General features: G+C 44.4%; 1 protein-coding gene across 1 annotated transcript in view; it reads left to right on the top strand.

Moving 5' to 3' along the window:
* The window catches only part of LOC311145335 (rho guanine nucleotide exchange factor 10-like), a 70,850-nt gene extending 49,130 nt beyond the window's left edge, over positions 1-21,720 (top strand). Inside the window, exons 25-28 of the mRNA XM_084181565.1 lie at positions 7,075-7,249; positions 19,162-19,284; positions 19,670-20,216; positions 20,321-21,720. Coding sequence (XP_084037691.1) covers positions 7,075-7,249; positions 19,162-19,284; positions 19,670-20,193 — 822 coding nt within the window. The 3' untranslated portion in view covers positions 20,194-20,216; positions 20,321-21,720. The remainder of the gene's footprint in view (positions 1-7,074; positions 7,250-19,161; positions 19,285-19,669; positions 20,217-20,320) is intronic.
* Positions 21,721-24,062: the final 2,342 nt, after the last annotated feature.

The raw sequence follows: 24,062 nt of genomic DNA on the forward strand, positions 1-24,062 counted from the left end.
CAGGTCTCTGACCTCCTCCCTATAGGCTGTCTCATCGTTGTCGGTGATCAGGCTTACCGCTTTTGTGTCGTTGGCAAACTTAATGATGGTGTTGGAGTCATGCCTGGCCATGCAGTCATGGGTGAACAGGGAGTACAGAAGGGGACTGAGTACGCACCCCTGAGGGGCCCCGTGTTGAGGATCAGCGTGGCAGATGTGTTGTTACCTACCCTTACCACCTGAGGGCGGCCCGTCAGGAAGTCCAGGATCCAGTTGCAGAGGGAGGTGTTTAGTCTCAGGGTCCTTAGCTTAGTGATGAGCTTTGAGGGCACTATGGTGTTGAACGCTCAGCTGTAGTCAATTAATAGCATTCTCACATAGGCGTTCCTCTTGTCCAGGTGGGAAAGGGCCGTGTGGAGTGCAATAGAGATTGCATCATCTGTGGATCTGTTGTGGCGGTATGCAAATTGGAGTGGGTCTAGGGTTTCTGGGATAATGGGGTTGATGTGAGCCATGACCAGCCTTTCAAAGTACTTCATGGCTACAGACGTGAGTGCTACGGGTCTGTAGTCATTTAGGCAGGTTACCTTAGTGTTCTTGGGCACAGGGACTATGGTGGTCTGCTTGAAACATGTTGGTATTACAGACTCAGTCAGGGGCAGGTTGAAAATGTCAGTGAAGATACTTGCAAGTTGGTCAGCGCATGCTCGGAGTACACCTCCTGGTAATCCGTCTGGCCCTGCGGCTTTGTGAATGTTGACCTGTTTAAAGGTCTTACTCACATTGGCTACGGAGAGAGTGATCACACAGTCGTCCGGAACAGCTGATGCTCTCATGCATCAGTGTTGCTTGCCTCGAAGCGAGCATAGAAGTAATTTAGCTCGTCTGGTAGGTTTGTGTCACTGGGCAGCTCGCGGCTGTGCTTCCCTTTGTAGTCTGTAATAGTTTACAAGCCCTGCCACATCCGACGAGCGTCTGAGCCGGTGTAGTATGATTCAGCCTTGGTCCTGTATTGACTCTTTGCCTGTTTGATGGTTTGTCGGAGGGCATAGCGGGATTTCTTATAAGCGTCCGGGTTAGAGTCCCGCTCCTTCAAAGCGGCAGCTCTACCCTTTAGCTCAGTGCGGCTGTTGCCTGTAATCCATGGCTTCAGTTGGGGTACGCACGGTCACTGTGGGGACGATGTCATCGATGCACTTATTGATGAAACCAATGATTGATGTGGTGTACTCCTCAATGCCATCGGAAGAATCCTGGAACATATTCAAGTCTGTGCTAGCAAAACAGTCCTGTAGCATCTGCGTCATCTGACCACTTCCTTATTAACCGAGTCTCTGTTTGTTGAGTAAAGGTGGTCTAGAGTTTTTTTTTTTTCTCTGGTTGCACATTTAACATGCTGGTAGAAACGAGGTAGAATGGATTTAAGTTTCCCTGCATTAAAGTCCCCGGCCACTAGGAGCGCTGCCTCTGGATGAGCATTTTCCTGTTTGCTTATGGCCTTATACAGCTCATTGAGTGCAGTCTTAGTGCCAGGATCAGTTTGTGGTGGTAAATAGACAGCTACGAAAAATATAGATGAAAACTCTTGGTAAATAGTGTGGTCTACAGCTTATCATGAGATACTCTACCTCAGGCGAGCAAAACCTCGAGACTTCCTTAATATTAGATTTCGTGCACCAGCTGTTGTTTACAAATATACACAGACCGCCACCCCTTGTCTTACTGGAGTCAGCTGTTCTATCCTGCCGATGTAGCGTATATCCTGGCAGCTGTATGTTATCCATGTCGTCGTTCAGCCACGACTCGGTAAAACATAAGATATTAGAGTTTTTAATGTCCCGTTGGTAGGATATCCTTGATCGTAGGTCATCTATTTTGTTTTCCAATTATTGTACGTTGGCTAATAGGACTGAAGGAAGAGGCAGATTAACTGCTCACCTTCGGATCGGATCGTAACATACAGTGGGGGGAAAAAGTATTTAGTCAGCCACCAATTGTGCAAGTTCTCCTACTTAAAAAGATGAGAGGCCTGTAATTTTCATCATAGGTACACGTCAACTATGACAGACAAAATGAGAATTTTTTTCTCCAGAAAATCACATTGTAGGATTTTTTAATGAATTTATTTGCAAATTATGGTGGAAAATAAGTATTTGGTCAATAACAAAAGTTTCTCAATACTTTGTTAAATACCCTTTGTTGGCAATGACACAGGTCAAACGTTTTCTGTAAGTCTTCACAAGGTTTTCACACACTGTTGCTGGTATTTTGTCCCATTCCTCCATGCAGATCTCCTCTAGAGCAGTGATGTTTTGGGGCTGTCGCTGGGCAACACAGACTTTCAACTCCCTCCAAAGATTTTCTATGGGGTTGAGATCTGGAGACTGGCTAGGCCACTCCAGGACCTTGAAATGCTTCTTACGAAGCCACTCCTTCGTTGGCCGGGCGGTGTGTTTGGGATCATTGTCATGCTGAAAGACCCAGCCACATTTCATCTTCAATGCCCTTGCTGATGGAAGGAGGTTTTCACTCAAAATCTCACGATACATGGCCCCATTCATTCTTTCCTTTACACGGATCAGTCGTCCTGGTCCCTTTGCAGAAAAACAGCCCCAAAGCATGATGTTTCCACCCCCATGCTTCACAGTAGGTATGGTGTTCTTTGGATGCAACTCAGCATTCTTTGTCCTCCAAACACGACGAGTTAAGTTTTTACCAAAAAGTTATATTTTGGTTTCATCTGACCATATGACATTCTCCCAATCCTCTTCTGGATCATCCAAATGCACTCTAGCAAACTTCAGACGGGCCTGGACATGTACTGGCTTAAGCAGGGGGACACGTCTGGCACTGCAGGATTTGAGTCCCTGGCGGCGTAGTGTGTTACTGATGGTAGGCTTTGTTACTTTGGTCCCAGCTCTCTGCAGGTCATTCACTAGGTCCCTCCGTGTGGTTCTGGGATTTTTGCTCACCGTTCTTGTGATCATTTTGACCCCACAGGGTGAGATCTTGCGTGGAGACCCAGATCGAGGGAGATTATCAGTGGTCTTGTATGTCTTCCATTTCCTAATAATTGCTCCCACAGTTGATTTCTTCAAACCAAGCTGCTTACCTATTGCAGATGCAGTCTTCCCAGCCTGGTGCAGGTCTACAATTTTGTTTCTGGTGTCCTTTGACAGCTCTTTGGACTTGGCCATAGTGGAGTTTGGAGTGTGACTGTTTGAGGTTGTGGACAGGTGTCTTTTATACTGATAACAAGTTCAAACAGGTGCCATTAATACAGGTAACGAGTGGAGGACAGAGGAGCCTCTTAAAGAAGTTGTTACAGGTCTGTGAGAGCCAGAAATCTTGCTTGTTTGTAGGTGACCAAATACTTATTTTCCACCATAATTTGCAAATAAATTCATAAAAAATCCTACAATGTGATTTTCTGGATTTTTTTTCCTCAATTTGTCTGTCATAGTTGAAACAGTGCCCCCACTGTATAGTACGTTTTGCAAATTCATATCATCCACAAATTAATACATACCATACGAAACGTAACATATCATACTAAATGGAGTGTCTTGAATTTACACAGAACAAAAATATTAAAAAAAAATATATATATAAAAAATATATAAAAAAATATATATATATATAAACGCAACCATGTTTCATGAGCGAAAAGAAAAAAATCCCAGAAATGTTCCATAAGCACAAAAAGCTTATTTTGCTCAAATTTGGTGCAGATGAGTATTTCTGTCTGTAATAAAGTCATTTTTGGGGGAAAAACTCATTCTGATTGGCTGGGCCTGGCTCCCCAGTGGGTGGGCCTGGCTGCCAAGTGTGTTATTTCCTTATATGAACTGTAACTCAGTAAAAACTTAGAAATTGCATTTTTAGTTTATATTATTGTTCAGTATACATACAGAATAATATGAAATGCTCTGAGACCAGGTTGAGTTATCTATGTTTCTAGGTTACTAATTCTGTTTGGCCCAATATCTGTGATGTCACCTGCACTTGGCTTGGCTCTGGTTTAATTGTGTTAGAGAGGTATAGTGGAACCTGGGAGGGGTCTCTCTCACAGCTTGTCCCCCTCGCTCCCTCTGCCCCTCACTCCCTCTGCCCAGGCCCGGAGCGTTTGTGGGGTTCCCTGACTGTCCCGCCACAGTCCGGTTCACCAGCCCCTGCTGTCCGTCCTGGAATAGCAATGCTCCGCCTCCCCTCCTCCAGCACGCAGTGACTCATAATCCCGTTAGCTTCATTAAGCTCATTACGGGACTAACTGCCTGTCTCTCCCCAAGGCTTACACCCTGGAACCTACATGGGAAAAGAGTGATGGAGAGAGTGAAAGAGTGATGGAGAGAGAGAAAGAGGGGCAGACATAAAGGGAAAGAGTGGGAGAGACTGAGGTGAAGAGGAAGAAGAGAGACGTGTAGAAAGGCAGGAGGGACGGCGAGACAAACAAAGAAAGGGGTCAGAGGGCGGCAAGAAGGAAGAGATTGAGGCTAGAGCAGGTTAAAGGTCACCTGGGAGGTTCACTGACACCCTACCTGAACTTGTTGTCACTACTGGAACCCTGATGCGAGGCCAAGTAGAGTTTCCGTTCATTAACAGGGTTGAGGAGGGAGGTCCCATGCCCCACAGCTGACAGCTGTAGTAAAGGGCCTCCAAGGTACTGGGCTGAGAAAATCACAGTGAAATTACTTAAAACAACAATATCCACGATATATATAAACACTGCTCAAAAAAATAAAGGGAACACTTAAACAACACAATGTAACTCCAAGTCAATCACACTTCTGTGAAATCAAACTGTCCACTTAGGAAGCAACACTGATTGACAATAAATGTCACATGCTGTTGTGCAAATGGAATAGACAACAGGTGGACATTTTAGGCAATTAGCAAGACACCCCCAATAAAGAAGTGGTTCTGCAGGTGGTGACCACAGACCACTTCTCAGTTCCTATGCTTTCTGGCTGATGTTTTGGTCACTTCTGAATGCTGGCGGTGCTTTCACTCTAGTGGTAGCATGAGACGGAGTCTACAACCCACACAAGTGGCTCAGGTAGTGCAGCTCATCCAGGATGGCACATCAATGCGAGCTGTTGCAAGAAGGTTTGCTCTGTCTGTCAGCGTAGTGTCCAGAGCATGGAGGCGCTACCAGGAGACAGGCCAGTACATCAGGAGACGTGGAGGAGGCCGTAGGAGGGCAACAACCCAGCAGCAGGACCGCTACCTCCGCCTTTGTGCAAGGAGGAGCAGGAGGAGCACTGCCAGAGCCCTGCAAAATGACCTCCAGCAGGCCATAAATGTGCATGTGTCTGCTCAAACGGTCAGAAACAGACTCCATGAGGGTGGTATGAGGGCCCGACGTCCACAGGTGGGGGTTGGGCTTACAGCCCAACACCGTGCAGGACGTTTGGCATTTACCAGAGAACACCAAGATTGGCAAATTCGCCACTGGCGCCCTGTGCTCTTCACAGATGAAAGCAGGTTCACACTGAGCACATGTGACAGACGTGACATAGTCTGGAGACGCCATGGAGAACGTTCTGCTGCCTGCAACATCCTCCAGCATGACCGGTTTGGCGGTGGGTCAGTCATGGTGTGGGGTGGCATTTCTTTGGGGGGCCGCACAGCCCTCCATGTGCTCGCCAGAGGTAGCCTGACTGCCATTACGTACCGAGATGAGATCCTCAGACCCCTTGTGAGACCATATGCTGGTGCGGTTGGCCCTGGGTTCCTCCTAATGCAAGACAATGCTAGACCTCATGTGGCTGGAGTGTGTCAGCAGTTCCTGCAAGAGGAAGGCATTGATGCTATGGACTGGCCCGCCCGTTCCCCAGACCTGAATCCAATTGAGCACATCTGGGACATCATGTCACGCTCCATCCACCAACGCCACGTTGCACCACAGACTGTCCAGGAGTTGGCGGATGCTTTAGTCCAGGTCTGGGAGGAGATCCCTCAGGAGACCATCCGCCACCTCATCAGGAGCATGCCCAGGCGTTGTAGGGAGGTCATACAGGCACGTGGAGGCCACACACACTACTGAGCCTCATTTTGACTTGTTTTAAGGACATTACATCAAAGTTGGATCAGCCTGTAGTGTGGTTTTCCACTTTAATTTTGAGGGCGACTCCAAATCCAGACCTCCATGGGTTGATACATTTGATTTCCATTGATAATTTTTGTGTGATTTTGTTGTCAGCACATTCAACTATGTAAAGAAAAAAGTATTTAATAAGATTATTTCATTCATTCAGATCTAGGATGTGTTGTTTAAGTGTACTTTCTGACTGATACCATTAGAACAGAGACAGGGACTGTTGATGTAAAATGCCCTCAGTCATATTTGGCTTCGTAATAAGGGAGACCAAGGCAAGGCAAGTTGATATCAAACTGTGGATCTGTGAGAAGCATACACCACTTTCCTCAGAGCTCATGTTTTGACTAAAGTTGATGTCGCTATTGTGCCCAACAATCATGTGAATCAAAACACAATTACCACCTTTCTGATGTTTACGATTATGACACTTGGAGTAACATGGTGGATAATTCAATTCTGTCTTGTATAATTTATTTATGGTTTCTCAAAACAATTCCTAGCCATAACAGTCAGTAATAATAAGATTAGCTCTACTGTTTAAACTCTACCATTACAAGGAGCATGGTGGATGTTGACATACAGTACATGGCTCAGCCTCTTAGCAGGCTTACTGTCAGTGTGTTGTCACAGCTCAGACAGAACAGTACAGATGATCTCCTGTCTGTCTCCACCCTCTGTTATCACTGGGAACGTTGTATAGTACCTTATGGCCACTCCTCAGTGACTTAGTGATGTGTACATATACTGTCATGCTAAAGACAACCATGTAAAAATGCATTTCCTGATCATATAAGGACACTGCGATAAACCCTTTGATTTGAGATTGTTAAAGAGCTATGATTCTTTCTGATTGGTGGCTTAGTAGGGTTTGTTTCCCACTACTCTAAAGATATACAGTGGTGTGCATGCTAATGTTTACTCTCAAAGCAATTGAAGAACTGAGCGATGCAGTATATAATTTCCCCTCTTCCTGTCTTCCTCTCTCCTCCTGTCAGAGGCAGCTGGAGGCCCACCAGGAGGAGGGCATGGTGGTGTCCCACATGGTGGTGGCTGGAGTGGGCATCTGGATAGCCTTCAGCTCTGGGTCCACCCTCAGACTGTTCCACACGGAGACCCTGGAGCATCTACAGGACATCAATATCGCTACGCCTGTACACAACATACTGGCTGGTAAGATACATGATAACATTACCACACCTGTACACAACATACTGGCTGGTAAGATACATGATAACATTACCACACCTGTACACAACATACTGGCTGTTAAGATACATGATAACATTACCACACCTGTACACAACATACTGGCTGGTAAGATACATGATAACATTACCACACCTGTACACAACATACTGGCTGGTAAGATACATGATAACATTACCACACCTGTACACAACATACTGGCTGGTAAGATACATGATAACATTACCACACCTGTACACAACATACTGGCTGGTAAGATACATGATAACATTACCACACCTGTACACAACATACTGGCTGGTAAGATATAATTATCACCATTGTCACACAAGATACTCTAGTATAGTAAGACAGACATTATTGCCAGCCCTGAAAACACATTGTCTCTAACAAAGTAGAACACAGCATCCTACAAAAATACCCATTCAACACCACCCACCACACACTCAAAGGTGAACCTCACCTTCAGGATATCAGCATACAGCAGCACTGTTTCCATCCTCAGCCCACAGTACTGTGATTTATAATACAGATTCAGTGATACTGTGGCCTTATCAACTCTGCACAAACCACCAGCACCCATGTCATTTTGTTCTCTCTGTGTGTCCTCCAAAGTCATTGATTGGATCCTTATGGTGGACTGGGAATGAACCGTTTATTTTTTTAGCAAGAACAGAGCAGTCCTCTCAAAGTAGAAATTGATTATTTTTGACAGTCAGTCGTCATGTACTTGTGTGTTTTTCTCCAAATATCCAAGGGCTGCCTGGCTCAGTGCCTGTCTGTAGAAAGATCACAGTCCGGTGTGTGGATAGATATAGAACACTGTGTGTGTCCTCTGTGGTTGTGTTGTGACAGGTTGGACATATTTTGGTCCTCTTCTTCAAAGGGTCCTGGAGTAGACAAAGACCTGGGAACCTCTCATTCTGTTCCTTTATTGGACCATCACTTCATTTGACATCATCAAACAAAATTCGATTTTGATATAGACGGAGTGTACAAAACATTAGGAACACCTTCCTAATATTGAGTTGCACCCCCCTTTGCCCTCAGAACAGGCTCAATTCATTGGGGCATGGAATCTACAAGGTGTCAAAAGCGATCCACAGGGATACTGACCCATGTTGACTCAAAAGCTTCCCACAGTTGTGTCAAGTTGGTTGGATGTCCTTTGGGTGGTGGACCATTCTTGATACACACAGGGAACTGTTGAGCGTGAAAAACCCAGCAGCGTTGCAGTTCTTGACACAAACCGGTGCGCCTGGCACCTACTACCATACCCCGTTCAAAGGCACTTTGTCTTGCCAATTCACCCTCTGAATGGCACACATACACAATCCATGTCTCAATTGTCTAAAGGCTTAAAAGTCATTCTTTAACCTGTCTCCTCCCCTTCATCTACACTGATTGACGTGGATTTAACAAGTGACATCAATAAGAGATCATAGCTTTCACCTGGATTCACCTGGTCAGTCTATGTTATGGAAAGAGCAGGTGTTCATAATGTTTTGTACACTCAGTGTACCATTGTTTGTGGGGATTTGTTGTTCCTTTAGTCTGTTCTCTATTAGCATATGTTTTGGGTATAGGTGAGGGTAGACATGTTTCACCTGCCTTGAGGAGTTGTCTCTTTCCTGCCACATTACACAATAATGTTGCCAGATGGACCGTCTTTAAGTGGTGTTGTTTGGAGGTTTACTCTTTAGAAGCTGTTACCAATGGAGGCTGCACCAGGTGCTTATCAGTAGGTAGAGATACCTTAGTATCCTGTCACACAGAGAAGACTGAGAGAGTCCAAGATCAAGTTAGCTCAGTAGGAGTATAACATGTTCTGTGGTCAATGTTGCAGTTAAAACTGTTTAGTCATGAAGGGTGAGTAGAGATCAGTCAGACTTTGTAAAACTCCTTTGGGTTGGATAAAGGTTCCCAGTCCACAGTAAGCTGTGTTTTCCCCAGCGCTGGGCTTGGAGTTTTGGGTAATACCCTCTGGATCTAGGGGGGTGTGTGGCCATGAAGACAGCCAACAGGAGTTGTGTCTACAGTCAACATACTATAATAACAGTGTGTATTTAGTAAGAAGTAATAGTACCCCCTGTGTGTCGCAATCCCATGCCAGCGCTATGATGTATGTACAGTGCATTCAGAAAGTAGTCAGACCCCTTTACTTTTTCCACATTTTGCTACATTACAGCCTTATTCTAAAATGGATTAAATAGTTTTTTCCCCTCATCAATCTACACACAATATCCCATAATGACAAAGCAAAAACAGGTTTTTAGAAATTTTAGCAAATGTATTAGAAATAAAAAATTGAAATATCACATTTACATAAGTATTCAGACCCTTTACTCTGTACTTTGTTGAAGCACCTTTGGCAGCGATTACAGCCTCAAGTATTCTTGGGTATGATGCCACAAGCTTGGCACACCTGTATTTGGAGAGTTTCTCCCATTCTTCTCTGCAGAAGGATCAAGGATCTCTGTACTTTGCTCCGTTCATCTTTCCCTCGATCCTGACTAGTCTCCCAGTCCCTGCCGCTGAAAAACATCCCCACAGCATGATGCTGCCACTACCATGGTTCACCGTAGGGATGGTGCCAGGTTTCCTCCAGACGTGACGCTTGGCATTCAGGCCAAAGAGTTCAATCTTGGTTTCATCAGACCAGAGAATCTTGTTTCTCATGGTCTGAGAGACCTTTAGGTGCCTTTTGTCAAACTCCAAGTGGGCTGTCATGTGCCTTTTTACTGTGGAGTGGCTTCCGTCTGGCCACTCTACCATAAAGGCCTGATTGATGGAGTGCTGCAGAGATGTTGTCCTTCTGGAAGTTTCTCCCATCTCCACAGAGGAACTCTGGAGCTCTGTCAGAGTGACCATCAGGTTCTTGGTCACCTCCCTGACCAAGGCCCTTTTCCCCCGATTGCTCAGTTTGTCCGGGCGGCCAGCTCTAGGAAGAGTCTTGGTGGTTCCAAACTTCTTCCATTTAAGAATAATGGAGGCCACTATGTTCTTGGGGACCTTAAATGGTGCAGAAAGTTTTTGGTACCCTTCCCCAGTTCTGTGCCTCGACATAATCCTGTGTCGGAGCTCTACGGACAATTCCTTCGACCTCATGGCTTGGTTTTTGCGCTGACAACTGTGGGGCCTTATATAGACAGGTGTGTGCCTTTCCAAATCATGTCCAATCAATTGAATTTACCACAGGTGGACTCCAATCAAGTTGTAGAAACATCTCAAGGATGATCAATGGAAACAGTATGCACCTGAGCTCAATTTCGAGTCGCATAGCGAAGGGTCTGAATACTTATGTACAGTTGAAGTCGGAAGTTTACATACACTTAGGTTGGAGTCATTAAAACTCGTTTTTCAACCACTCCAAAAATGTCTTGTTAACAAACGATAGTTTTGGCAAGTCGGTTAGGACATCTACTTTGAGCATGACACAAGTAATTTTTCCAACAATTGTTTACAGACAGATTATTTCACTTATAATTCACTGTATCACAATTCCAGTGGGTCAGAAGTTTACATACACTAAGTCGACTGTGCCTTTAAACAGCTTGGAAAATTCCAGAAAATGATGTCATGGCTTTAGAAGCTTCTGATAGGCTAATTGACATCATTTGAGTCAATTGGAGGTGTACCTGTGGATGTATTTCAAGGCCTACCTTCAAACTCAGTGCCCTTTTGCTTGACATCATGGGAAAATCAATAGAAATCAGCCAAAACCTCAGAAAAACAATTGTAGACCTCCACAAGTCTGGTTCATCCTTGGGAGCAATTTCCAAATGCTTGAAGGTACCACGTTCATCTGTACAAACAATAGTACGCAAGTATAAACACCATGGGACCACGCAGCCGTCATACCGCTCAGGAAGGAGACGCGTTCTGTCTCCTAGAGATGAACGTACTTTGGTGCGAAAAGTGCAAATCAATCCCAGAACAGCAAAGGACCTTGTGAAGATGCTGGAGGAAACTGGTACAAAAGTATCTATATCCACAGTAAAACAAGTCTTATATCGACATAACCTGAAAGGCCGCTCAGCAAGGAAGAAGCCACTTTTCCAAAACCGCCATAAAAAAGCCAGACTACGGTTTGCAATTGCACATGGGGACAAAGATCGTACTTTTTGGAGAAATGTCCTCTGGTCTGATGAAACAAAAATAGAACTGTTTGGCCATAATGACCATCATTATGTTTGGAGGAAAAAGGGGAATGCTTGCAAGATGAAGAACACCATCCCAACCGTGAAGCACTGGGGTGGCAGCATCATGCTGTTGGGGTGCTTTGCTGCAGGAGGGACTGGTGCACTTCACAAAATAGATGGCATCATGAGGAAGGGAAATTATGTGGATATATTGAAGCAACATCTCAAGACATCAGTCAGGAAGTTAAAGCTTGGTCGCAAAAGGTTCTTCCAAATGGACAATGAGCCCAAGCATACTTCCAAAGTTGTGGCAAAATGGCTTAAGGACAACAAAGTCAAGGTATTGGAGTGGCCATCACAATGCCCTGAGCTCAATCCTATAGAAAATATGTGGGCAGAACTGAAAAAGCGTGTGCGAGCAAGGAGGCCTACAAACCTGACTCAGTTACACCAGCTCTGTCAGGAGGAATGGGCCAAAATTCACCCAACCTATTGTGGGAAGCTTGTGGCAGGCTACTCGAAACGTTTGACCCAATTTAAACAATTGAAAGGCAATGCTACCAAATACTAATTGAGTGTATGTAAACTTCTGACCCACTGGGAATGTGATGAAAGAAATAAAAGCTGAAAGAAATAATTCTCTCTACTATTATCCTGACATTTCACATTCTTAAAATAAAGTGGTGATCCTAACTGACCTAAGACAGTGAATCTTTACTAGGATTAAATGTCAGGAATTGTGAAAAACTGAGTTTAAATGTATTTGGTTAAGGTGTATGTAAACTTCCGACTTCAACTGTAAATAAGGTATTTCAGTTTTTTTTTTTTTTTTATAAATTTGCAAAAATGTGTGTAGATTGATGAAGATTTGTATTTATTTAATCTATTTTAGAATAAGGCTGTAACGTAACAAAATGTGGAAAAAGTGAAGGGGTCTGAATACTTTGTGCGTGCGTGCGTGCGTGCGTATGTATGTATGTATGTAGGTATGGTGTTCTTTGGATGCAACTCAGCATTCTTTGTCCTCCAAACACGACGAGTTGAGTTTTTACCAAAAAGTTATATTTTGGTTTCATCTGACCATTTGACATTCTCCCAATCCTCTTCTGGATCATCCAAATGCACTCTAGCAATCTTAAAGACGGGCCTGGACATGTACTGGCTTAAGCAGGGGGACACGTCTTGCACTGCAGGATTTGAGTCCCTGGCGGTGTAGTGTGTTACTGATGGTAGGCTTTGTTACTTTTGTCCCAGCTCTCTGCAGGTCATTCACTAGGTCCTCCCGTGTGGTTTTGGGATTTTTGCTCACCGTTCTTGTGATCATTTTGACCCCACGGGGTGAGATCTTGCATGGAGCCCCAGATCGAGGGAGATTATCAGTGGTCTTGTATGTCTTCCATTTCCTAATAATTGCTCCCACAGTTGATTTCTTCAAACCAAGCTGCTTACCTATTGCAGATTCAGTCTTCCCAGCCTGGTGCAGGTCTACAATTTTGTTTCTGGTGTCCTTTGACAGCTCTTTGGTCTTGGCCATAGTGGAGTTTGGAGTGTGACTGTTTGAGGTTGTGGACAGGTGTATTTTATACTGATAACAAGTTCAAACAGGTGCCATTAATACAGGTAACGAGTGGAGGACAGAGGAGCCTCTTAAAGAAGAAGTTACAGGTCTGTGAGAGCCAGAAATCTTGCTTGTTTGTAGGTGACCAATATAACAAAGTATTGAGAAACTTTTGTTATTGACCAAATACTTATTTTCCACCATAATTTGCAAATAAATTCATAAAAAATCCTACAATGTGATTTTCAGGATTTTTTCTCTCAATTTGTCTGTCATAGTTGACGTGTACCTATGTTGAAAATTACAGGCCTCATCTTTTTAAGTGGGAGAACTTGCACAATTGGTGGCTGACTAAATACTTTTTTCCCCCACTGTGTGTATGTATGTATGTATATATATATATATATATATATATATATGTATATATATATTAGTGTTTAGTTACCCTCTATAGGTTGCTCCATCAATTGATGCTGTTACCATAGTAACACACTTATTGCTACAGAGTCCTTTAACTTGGTGAAATCATAGCTACGTTGTTTGAGTATTGCCACGTTCACATGCTATCGGAAACTCGGAACCTCTGGGAAACTCGGGATCATCTTTCTACAACGACTAAGCAAGTAGGAAATGTCAAGAGTTTTTCTAGTTCCGACTAACACGTGAACGCGGCATAATGTTAAGCAATCTGTTTGACAACTTCTGTTTGACCTCATTGGTAGTAAAGCTCGCCTCAAACATCACAACGGGCCAAATAGTCGGGAATGTGATAATGAAACAGACGAGAGTCTGAGGATCAGAGACAGCTGTGTTGTGAATAGTAATCCGCTGTCAGAGCTCTGTTCTACATCAGTCTATAGAGGAATAGTCATAATCTCTCTTCTATCTGTAGCTGGTGTTTAATATTACTACAAGAGCGCAGGTTTTTTATTAGAGTTTTGGGGGTTGATCCTGTATATTGTCAGTTGCAGCTGTTGGCCCCCTATCATCAGTTCTACTATAGTAAATGGAATACTGTACAGCCAGCCTTGTTGTTATAAGGGGTTTGGGAGGTTTGTCGGGTATGTTGTGATGAAGGGTTTATATCCAGCTAGTTACAGTTGTCCACTTTTCCTCTCTGACGCTGTACAGTATTTTGAAGATACCGTCCAGTCGACTGTTTTGATTTCAATTTGTATTATTTTAAGCTTGACTCTGCCATGGAGTGTTTCTTTTTATATAGTGACAGCTGCTGTGGCTCTGTGTGTGTGTGTGTGTGTGTGTTTGTTTTGTGGTCACCAGTAATGACTAGCCTACAGGAACACATCACAGTCTCCTTTTAAAAGCATAATAAACAGTGCTATCATTAGCTGAGTTCTGCCCATTGTTTAGAAGCCCTAGACTGTGTGTACATAGTTGAGTATTTTAGGGGCCTCATCCATTATTACCATAAGGTTTTGTGTACCCTATAAAATATTTACTTTGGAATTTCATCAAAGAGAGATTAGCCACAACAAAGTACAACATATGGGAGTCCCATAATATTTGATAACTAATTTAAGCATTCTAATGTAATGTATTTCATTACAGTAAGGGACACCATAATTGGCCTGACAACTCAAACTTAATTCTTCCTCTGATCTATCGTTCGCTACATACTTCAGTCTGAGACTGCCATCATTGAAGTTATTTGTGGTGAAGTCAAAATGAAGGGGTGTTGTACAAAACAAAGTCATCAGCAATTGGATAATCTCTAACCAATCAGAGTATCAAAGCCAATTAAGAATTTTCGAAATGTCGCTTTACCCACGTGTGTTCTGGCTCTGGACCGACCCATTGTTTTCTGGGACCAATCAGACAGTGTAGAATGGATTTCCATTCTATAAATCGCCGGGGAGGTACTCGGATCCAGACTCATTGCGGAGAAGAAACGAACGTCCGTAGGCGTGGTGTAGCGATTGGCCAGAGCAATGAGTTTGGGTAGCCAGGCAATACCATCATATCATGGCTTCAAGTTGCACAGTAAACCTTGTTAAATCTTGGCATATGTCCCATCATGCATGCTTTAGTTGCATATTCAATAGTGCTTTGGTATTTGATTAGGCAATTTAATCAAGTCTTGCATAAACATAAGGGTCTCTAAGGGATTACTTTGTGGTTGTTTGTGGAAAAGCAAGAGAGTACACTTTCATTCAGCACAGCATGCTTTGAATATCCAGTCAGTAACTTACCCTACCCTGCACCTTCTGAGAAACTCAGCCCAACACCCAGTCCTGATGTTGAGCAGTAGAATGGCTTTTAACAGAGATGTGAATGATAAAGCCTGTCTGGATTACTTATTAACTAATAAGAGGCATCAACCACAGAGGAAGTTTCTCTGAAGGAGAGACCTCAGACCAGCGACTTGAAATACTTCCTCCTCTAGGCCAAGCCTGTGTGCATCACATTACGGTCTGTGTGTATTACCAAAGAGCTGACTTCCTCTGATAACAGCAATGGGTTAATGCCCTATCTACAGTATCTCTCTGTCATGGTACTCTGTTTGTTTTCCTCCTTTAATCTCTTCCAGTGGACCATCCAACTGATCCAACCCCCACTGTACCACCCTGCCAGTTCTCGTCAACCACGGTCTAAACTAGCGGCCTGCACAGGCTAAACATGTGCATGTGATTTGTCAGGGCAAGTTCAGATTTCTCTCCGTGGAGGGAGTTGTATTGTATGCCCCTGCAAGCCTGGATTTGGCTTTTCCACAATGTTCCACCTTGGCACTTATTTAATTGTTGGCAGCTGCTCTCAGATTGATTGACTAGGCCAGAGAATGTGTTGTTTCTGCAGAGCCTGCTGACTCTGACTGTAGGACCATTCAAGTCGTTTGGATGCAAGAGGATGGGACGATCAATACCTGTTTAGAGTGGAGGGTGATGGATGCTGGGACTTTATATTCTCTGCATCGCTACATCCTGATGTACTTGAGTTATATTTTTCAGGCTGAAGAGGTGACTCCAGATGCACCCCTACATACTGTGGGAACAAACTACAGGAACACAGACAGACTAACTACATACTATTTGTGTATTTAGAGGGTTTCAGAAGTCCAATGGGTATTTATGTGAACTAGTTTTCTCAGCAGTCTTTAGTGTCTGAGACCCTATTGCAGACCTCCTGCAATGTGTCTTGTTTCAGGAAACACAGGTTCAGACAGGGGGTTCACAGTTGCCGGAGGGGGTTCACAGTTGATAGCATAGAATTGAGTGATTGAGTGTGAAATGTCCTCAGTGTTCAAGGTGGGGTTGTCCTCCTCCTCATGCTAGCTCATGTTGGAACGATTCCTCATAAATCCTTTGATTGCACTGAGGAATTCCTCACAGGTATTTCGCATAACTGTGGTCGCTTTGGCTGTAATTCGGTTTTAGCTATGTCCAATTGAATTTCATAGTGATTTCTCAAACACATGCTTTGGTGATTACTTACGATACCTCCTCTGCCCTTCCTTAACCCTTTACCGGGTTGGGTTTGGTCAATTTCAATTTGGAAAAACTTTCTGAAAACCTTCCAAAAACCACCCTCCAAATACAGTTTGTTCCCACGCTGTGTCTTTGATGTTCCCTAGACCAGTGTTTCCCAACTCCTCGAGTACCCCTGGCCCAAACAGCACACATTTTTGTTGTAGCCCCGAATAAAAACACCTGATTCAACTTGTCAAGGGCTTGATGATTAGTAGTAGAATCAGGTGTGCTTGGCCGGGGCCACAACAAAAATATGTACTGTTGGGGGTACTTTAAGACCGGAGTTGGGGAAACACTGTCCTACACTCTTAGAAAAAAGGGTTCCAAAAGGGTTATTCGGCTGTCCCCATAGGAGAACACTTTTTGGTTCCAGGCAGAACCCTTCTGGGTTCCATATAGAACCCTCTGTAGAAAGGGCTCTACATGGAACCCAAAAGCGTTCTACCTGGAACCAAAAGGGTTCTTTCTACCTGGAACCAAAAAGGGTTCTTCAAATGGTTCTCTTATGGGGACAGCCGAAGAACCCTTTTAGGTTCTACATAGCACCTTTTTTTCTAAGAGTGTAGAGGATGAGTCTGTAGTGAGTGCAGGAGAGGGGTGTCCGTATCAGCGGCTTTGTCTGGCCTGACCTAAATACCCAGCCATGTGGACACTAATGGGGACAAACATGTGGAGCCAGTAAACAACACCTCCAGCACCTTCATCACCACGTTGGCCCTGGGACTGCCTGGAGACAGAGGCCTGGAGACAGAGGCCTGGAGACAGAGGCCTGGAGACAGAGGCCTGGAGACAGAGGCCTGGAGACAGAGGCCTGGAGACAGAGGCCTGGAGACAGAGGCCTGGAGACAGAGGCCTGGAGACAGAGGCCTGGAGACAGAGGCCTGGAGACAGAGGCCTGGAGACAGGGGCCTGGACACAGGGGGAGAGACTGTAGTGCTATATTTGTATTTATTATGGATCCCCATTAGCTTCTGCCAAGGCAGCAGCTACTCTTCCTGGGGTCCAGCAAAATTAAGGCAGTTATACATTTTAAAAATACAATACATTCATAACAGATTTCACAACATATTGTGTGCCCTCAGGCCTCTACTCTACTACCACATATCTATAACACAAAATCCATGTGTACAAAATCCATGTGTACATGTGTGTATAGTGCGTATGTAGCCTCTCTGTCTCTGGTTCCAGACTTTGGTCTGATATGAACTATCTCTTAGTGAGATAGGATCAGTGTTTTATATCTAACCCACCCCACTGCTAGTGTAATATCAGTGTAGTGTACTGTAGGTCATATGTTTTCTATCTGCACCACCTGCTGTAATCCAGCGTGCTAGTTGTGGGGGATAAGTGCAGATCAAAGCAGACCTCTGGTGTGGGATCAGGAACAGGCCCGGTCCGTGTTGATGCTGGTTCAGGTTTATTTTGGTTTGGCCTATGGGTGGGGAACTTCAAATATTATGAAAGGAGAAGGTCGAGAAATGTACCCCAGTCTGTGTGTTTCTGGTAATCGGGGGCCCTCATTATAAGCACATGTGCGGCGATGGGTTATGCTGCTCTGTTCTCTGCTGGATGGGTAGTTTAGTGACTAAGACTGGCTGGCTGAGTCTGGCTGACTGGCTAGCACTGTAGACTCAGGACTGATGTTCCTCAGAGGGGTGACCTCTGGAGGAGCTAGGGGTCAGGCAGAGAGATCAGCGGATGATTTGGCCAAAGCCCTGGGGAATAATGGGAGGGAGAGGACTCAGCTACACAGCTCTAGCTGCAGTGTATGATGGGTAATGCCACTCACAACTGGAGCCTTGACAGACTTTCTCAAACAGTCATACCATACTCCGTCCGTAATGACGGTTTTGTCAAAATGCATTTGCATTAACAATTATTGGCATTGTTAAACATGTTACGGGTATTCTGGACATTTGTCTGTTCACTCTTTGCAGTGCTGCTTGTTCCCATAGTAACGCTTATTGAGGAGTGCCAAGTTCCACATAATAAGTCACTAAACGTTGTTCACTAGACGACACAATTTATCACCTCCTCTAAAAGGTGCTGTTAGCGTAACAATTACTGTGTTTACAGTATAAAGTGACATTTCATACTGAATTGATTCGTGACAGGGGGAGGACCGGACACACACAGCCCTTTCTGTCCCAGCGCGCGCCAGGCTTTCTGAATAGAACCACAGTTGCTTGCTTAATTACGACATTACGGTTCACTCATTCTCGATTTACATAACACTTTTGTGTTTGTTTGTTTGACTCAAAGCGGACTATAATGGTGCTCTTTTTGGTGAAAAGAGCTGTTATTATTTTTGCTCCTCTTTCGGTTGCCGGGACACCATTGGCTGTTAAGCGGTATTGCCATAGTAACCTCCACACACACTAAGCAGAAATACCTCCCTCCCTGTTACTGTCCCTCGGCTCGCTGGAAGGGGCACATTAACTGTGTTCTTTCTCATTTCTAGGAGATTTCTGAATGTAAATACCTACTTATCTCCTACTGTGTTAAGCCTGACCCCAGAAATCGTTAAGGTCAACTATTAACTATCAACCTTTTTTTCATAACTTGAAAAAAACCACTGTTTAGAACGTTTTGTGCAATACTACAGCCCCCTGGATTACTGCTCCAAACAACAGAATTGAACACAACCTCTGCAGATTCAGTATTGATGTGTTGGTTCTATTCTGTCTATAGGGAACCAGAGGGTCTCAGTCAGCAGTCTGCTGGTGTGTCATGGTCTGCTGCTGGTGGGGACCAACCTCGGGGTGACAGTGGCCCTCTCTGTCCCCAGACTACAGGGAATCCCCAAGGTCACAGGTGGGTGCATCTTCCCTGAAGATTATTCCAGATTATCTAAAACTCCCAATGAGGAATTATATGGCAATCCATCCATTTGGTGTCATAGTTTGGGGGTAAAGGAAGGGATTTGGGAACCAAGTGCTTTAAGGACTTTGCCATTGTAACTGGAGCACAACATAGGTTAATGGGCCTCAGTCATTATCCTTCAGGTCCCAGCCCTGCCTTCTGTCTCTTAATTGATATGACTCAAAGCCAATTTCCGTGTGCCTCTGGTCTACAGAATTCTTAGTCTCTGGAGGCTACTGCTAAAAGCGGGCAATTTCAAACACATATGTAGTTACTAACAGTATTTTCCAGTAACTTTATATGGAGTAATGTGTGTCTGGATATTTGGCTGTCGTAGGACGGGGCATGGTATCCTTCCACGCCCACCGCGGCCCAGTAAAGTTCCTCACCATGGCAGCCGCCGTGTGCAACCGGCCCTCCGGCAACCCAGGCAGCCCAGGCAGCAGCCTACCTAGCCAGCCAGGGGACACCCAGGACAGGGAAAAGGCCCAGGCCTCCCCACCTCCAACCCCAAGCTCCACACCCGCTCTGGCTCCCACCCAGGGCCAGGGAGTGTGGTTTGGGGAGGCAGGCTGCACCTCCATGGCCATCCAGGACTCCCTGTCGTCCTCTTGTGGCTCCCTGGCTCTGTCCCAGGGCTCTCTGGAGCACGGGCCCGAGGACGGGGCCATCTATGACCTGGTCAATGATCCGGCCCACCACCAGAGGGGCAGGAGGGTCCAGAAGGTGAACGTCAGCTCTCTGCTGGTGGTGTCGGGTGGGCTGGGTCACCACAGGGTCAACAGGAAGACCAAACAGTCCCGTCAGGAGGAGACTGTGTCCACCATCATGGTGTGGCAGATCCCTCTACTCAACATGTGAGAGACCTAGTACAGTGCAACAAGGTGAGTGGGGCCGTAGTCACTGTAGTAGTCAATAGTGTTAATGGTTTAATAACCACTCACACGACAATAGTAATAATCCTGTCATTCTCTCACTTTCTCCTCAGACTGAGGATGCTGCAGGTCCTACTTGAAGTGAGTAACACTCGACTAAGTGACACTTGACTCCAAAGGATATCCATTAATTCCCATGGTTGTCTGGACTTTGGGATCAATCAACTCAACTATGTGTCTTATAATGAGAAATACTCCAGAGGGCATTACATGAATAATGGCAAGAGTTTCTGATATCTCCCACCCAGTGACCTTTAGCCTTCTGTTCATGTGGGACATTCCCATTGGGTAATGGGTACTAATGGATCAATACAATCTAACCACTTAATAATGGCAACTGACTTTGCTTACAGCATTCAATACCTGGACCGTTAACAACGTGGTGGAAGACGAATTCAATGAAGAGAACATGAATATGTAGAAAAACCACTGAAATGTCCTTAATGTTATTCTTATTATGTTATTTTCATAGAGGACCAATGAAATGTTACTTGTCTTCAGTTGTTATAACATGGCTAATATATTCTGTGTTACTGAGACATTGGGCCAGATCATCAGTGTTGATGACACAATAATTGTATCTGGGCTAATCACGTAGACAGACATCAGACATTCCCATTTTCCTATGTGGACAGAGTTTGAGGAAAGCCGGGCAAGGTGACTTTTCATCTCTGTTGCTTTGAACAATGTCTACTATGACACTTCCACTGTTAGGAACAGGCATTCTTTGGGGCCAAAGCCTTCTTATGAGCATCTCCATTGGCCAGTCTATGTTCTATAAATTGGGTCTGTTAATAGATATGTTAACTTGTTTGTTATTGGGTCAAGGAGAGATCCTTTGTCTGCAATGGTGCCCTTATTTCATTGGTACACTGAAGCTTAAAAGTGTCCTTATGTTGTCATCAGGAGGCTATGGACTGTGAGTGGGTGCTGATATGAGGTATGATGGGACTTCCTGGCTGGCCAGGTTTCCTGTAGATCCTAAATGGAGGGAGAGTCGCTAACTGTTACCAGATTAAAATAAGGGGTTGCTACTTGCCCAAATACATTTTTTGTCACTAAAGGATATTTAAAAAAAATGAATCTAAAGCGTTATAATTGTGTCCCATTTTGTATGTATTCTGTTGTGTATATTAACAAATCTATACATGTTTTATTCAGCAGCTTTGTGTATGTTGTATTTACAAACTGTCGATTTGTTTTCATCTAGTTTAATGTATGCATGCTCAGCCTGCTCACCTAATTTCAACCAAAAACTTGCACTATTTCAAATATGCTGCCAGTATGTATAGCCTCGGTATTTGGTCCAATACCAACTCTCCACACCGAACAACAAGGTTATTTATGTCAGGGTTTCCCAAACCGTCTTCATGCTGCCCACATAGTGTAACACAATCATGTTCAAATGTATTACTGTATTATCTATCTTAGCAAAAATAGATTCTAGAAGTTGAAGTTCAGTGTCCCTGCCTTATCCAAATGATTCCCCTTACGTCATATTTTTCCAGTAATATCTTATACTGTAAACACATGTACTGTATAGTGTACCCAAACATTTTCCATAGGATGTCTAATTTATCTAATGTCCTGATGACTCTTCTGTCTTGGGGGTAAAGGTCAACCAGAGTCTAAGTAGGCAGCACCTCCGTAACACACAGTATCTAGGGCCCTGCTTTTTGCGCAATCATGTGACACCTGGATTTTAACTATTATTTAAAGCTTTTTCATCAAACTGTCCCCTTTTCTTTTTATGTCAGATGGTCCAGCACCATCCTCAGACAACTGCTTTCATTCTTGGTGTAATTCAAATTTCTCGATTAGGCTTCAAATACAGGCTAAAATCTTGCCATGTCACATGATTGCGCAAACAGTAGGGCCCTATCACCACAGAGCAATCCCAGGGTTGTGTCCTGTCTGACTGTGTTGTCATTCACACTGGGAGACAGCCTTGACTTACACACACACACCGTTTGTTTTCCCTGACCCTGCATGGTATCCATGGAGACTGTCCATGATCCGTGTCAGCATGGCTGTGTGTGAGTGTGATTTCTCTCCTCACAGCGTGTTGTGTGTGGCATGTCTGCTCCTCAAGATAATACTGAGGGACAAACATGCATTATATTCTGAATGGAAGGAAGATAGTGAATCCTTAAATGGAGTGGATTTGTTTTGTTGTGGCTATGGCATGCTTTCTCTCTGTGCTCTCTGGGTTCATCATCTGTCCCAGGCAGGAATGCTGCAGTTTAATCCATGGCGCTGATTGTACTATGGTGCCCTTGTGTTGGCCCAGGGTGGCTCCTCTATTTTTATACACTATATATACAAAAGTATGTGGGCACCCCTTCAAATTAGTGGATTTGGCTAATTCAGCCACACCCGTTGCTGACAGGTGTATAAAATCGAGCACACAGCCATGCAATCTCCATAGAAAACATTGGCAGTAGAATGACCTTACTGAAGAGCTCAGTGACTCAACGTGGCACCGTCATAGGATGCCACCTTTCCAACAAGTCAGTTCGTAAAATGTCTGCCCTGCTAGAGCTGCCCCGGTAAAGTGCTGTTATTGTGAAGTGGAAACGTCTAGGAGCAACAACGGCTCAGCCGCAAAGTGGTAGGCCACACAAGCTCACAAAACGGGACCGGCGATTGCTGAAGTGCGTAAAAATTGTCTGTCCTCGGTTGCAACACTCACTACCGAGTTCCAAACTGCCAATGGAAACAACGTCAGCACAAGAACTGTTCGTTGGGAGCTTCATGAAATGGGTTTCCATGGCCGAGCAGCCGCACACAAGCCTAAGATCACCATGCGCAATGCCAAGCGTCGGCTGGAGTGGTGTAAAGCTCGCCGTCGGCTGGAGTGGTGTAAAGCTTGGACTCTGGAGCAGTGGAAACGCAGATGCCAAGAGAACGCTACATGCCACAATGCATAGTGCCAACTGTAAAGTTAGGTGGAGGAGGAATAATGGTCTGGGGAAGTTTTTCATGGTTTGGGCTAGGCCCCTTAGTTCCAGTGAAAATAAATCTTAACGCTACAGCATACAATGACATTCTAGCCGATTCTGTGCTTCCAACTTTGTGTCAACAGTTTGGGGAAGGCCCTTTCCGGTTTCAGCATGACAATGCCCACGTGCACAAAGCAAGGTCCATACAGAAATGGTTTGTCGAGATTGGTGTGGAAGAACTTGACTGGCCTGCACAGAGCCCTAACTCAACCCCATCGAACACCTTTGGGATGAATTGGAACGCTGACTGCGAGCCAGGCCTAATCACCCAACATCAGTGCCTGACCTCACTAATTATTTTGTGGCTGAATGGAAGCTAGTCCCTGCAGCAATGTTCCAACATCTCGTGGAAAGCCTTCCCAGAAGAGTGGAGGTTGTTATAGCAGCAAAAGGGGGACCAACTCCATATTAATGTCTATGATTTTGGAATGAGATGTTCAACGAGCAGGTGTCCACATACTTTTGGTAATGTAGTGTATGTACTTCAGAAAGTATTCACACGCCTTGACTTTTTCCACATTTTGTTGTGTTACAGCCTGAATTTAAAATGGATTTAGATTTTGTGTCACTGTCCAACACACAATAATCCTAAGCGGAATAATGTTTAGACATTTTTACAAATTCATAAATGTGAAGCTGAAATGTCTTGAGTCGATAAGTATTCAACCACTTTGTTATGGCAAGCCTAAATAAGTTCAGGAGTAAAACTCTTAGTGCAATAATAGTGTTTAACATGATTTTTGAATGACTACATCGTCCCCACACATACAGATAATTGTAAGGTCTCTCAGTC

The sequence above is a fragment of the Coregonus lavaretus genome (genome assembly GCF_964263955.1).
Source record: "Coregonus lavaretus genome assembly, chromosome: 18".
Classification (NCBI taxonomy): domain Eukaryota; kingdom Metazoa; phylum Chordata; class Actinopteri; order Salmoniformes; family Salmonidae; genus Coregonus; species Coregonus lavaretus.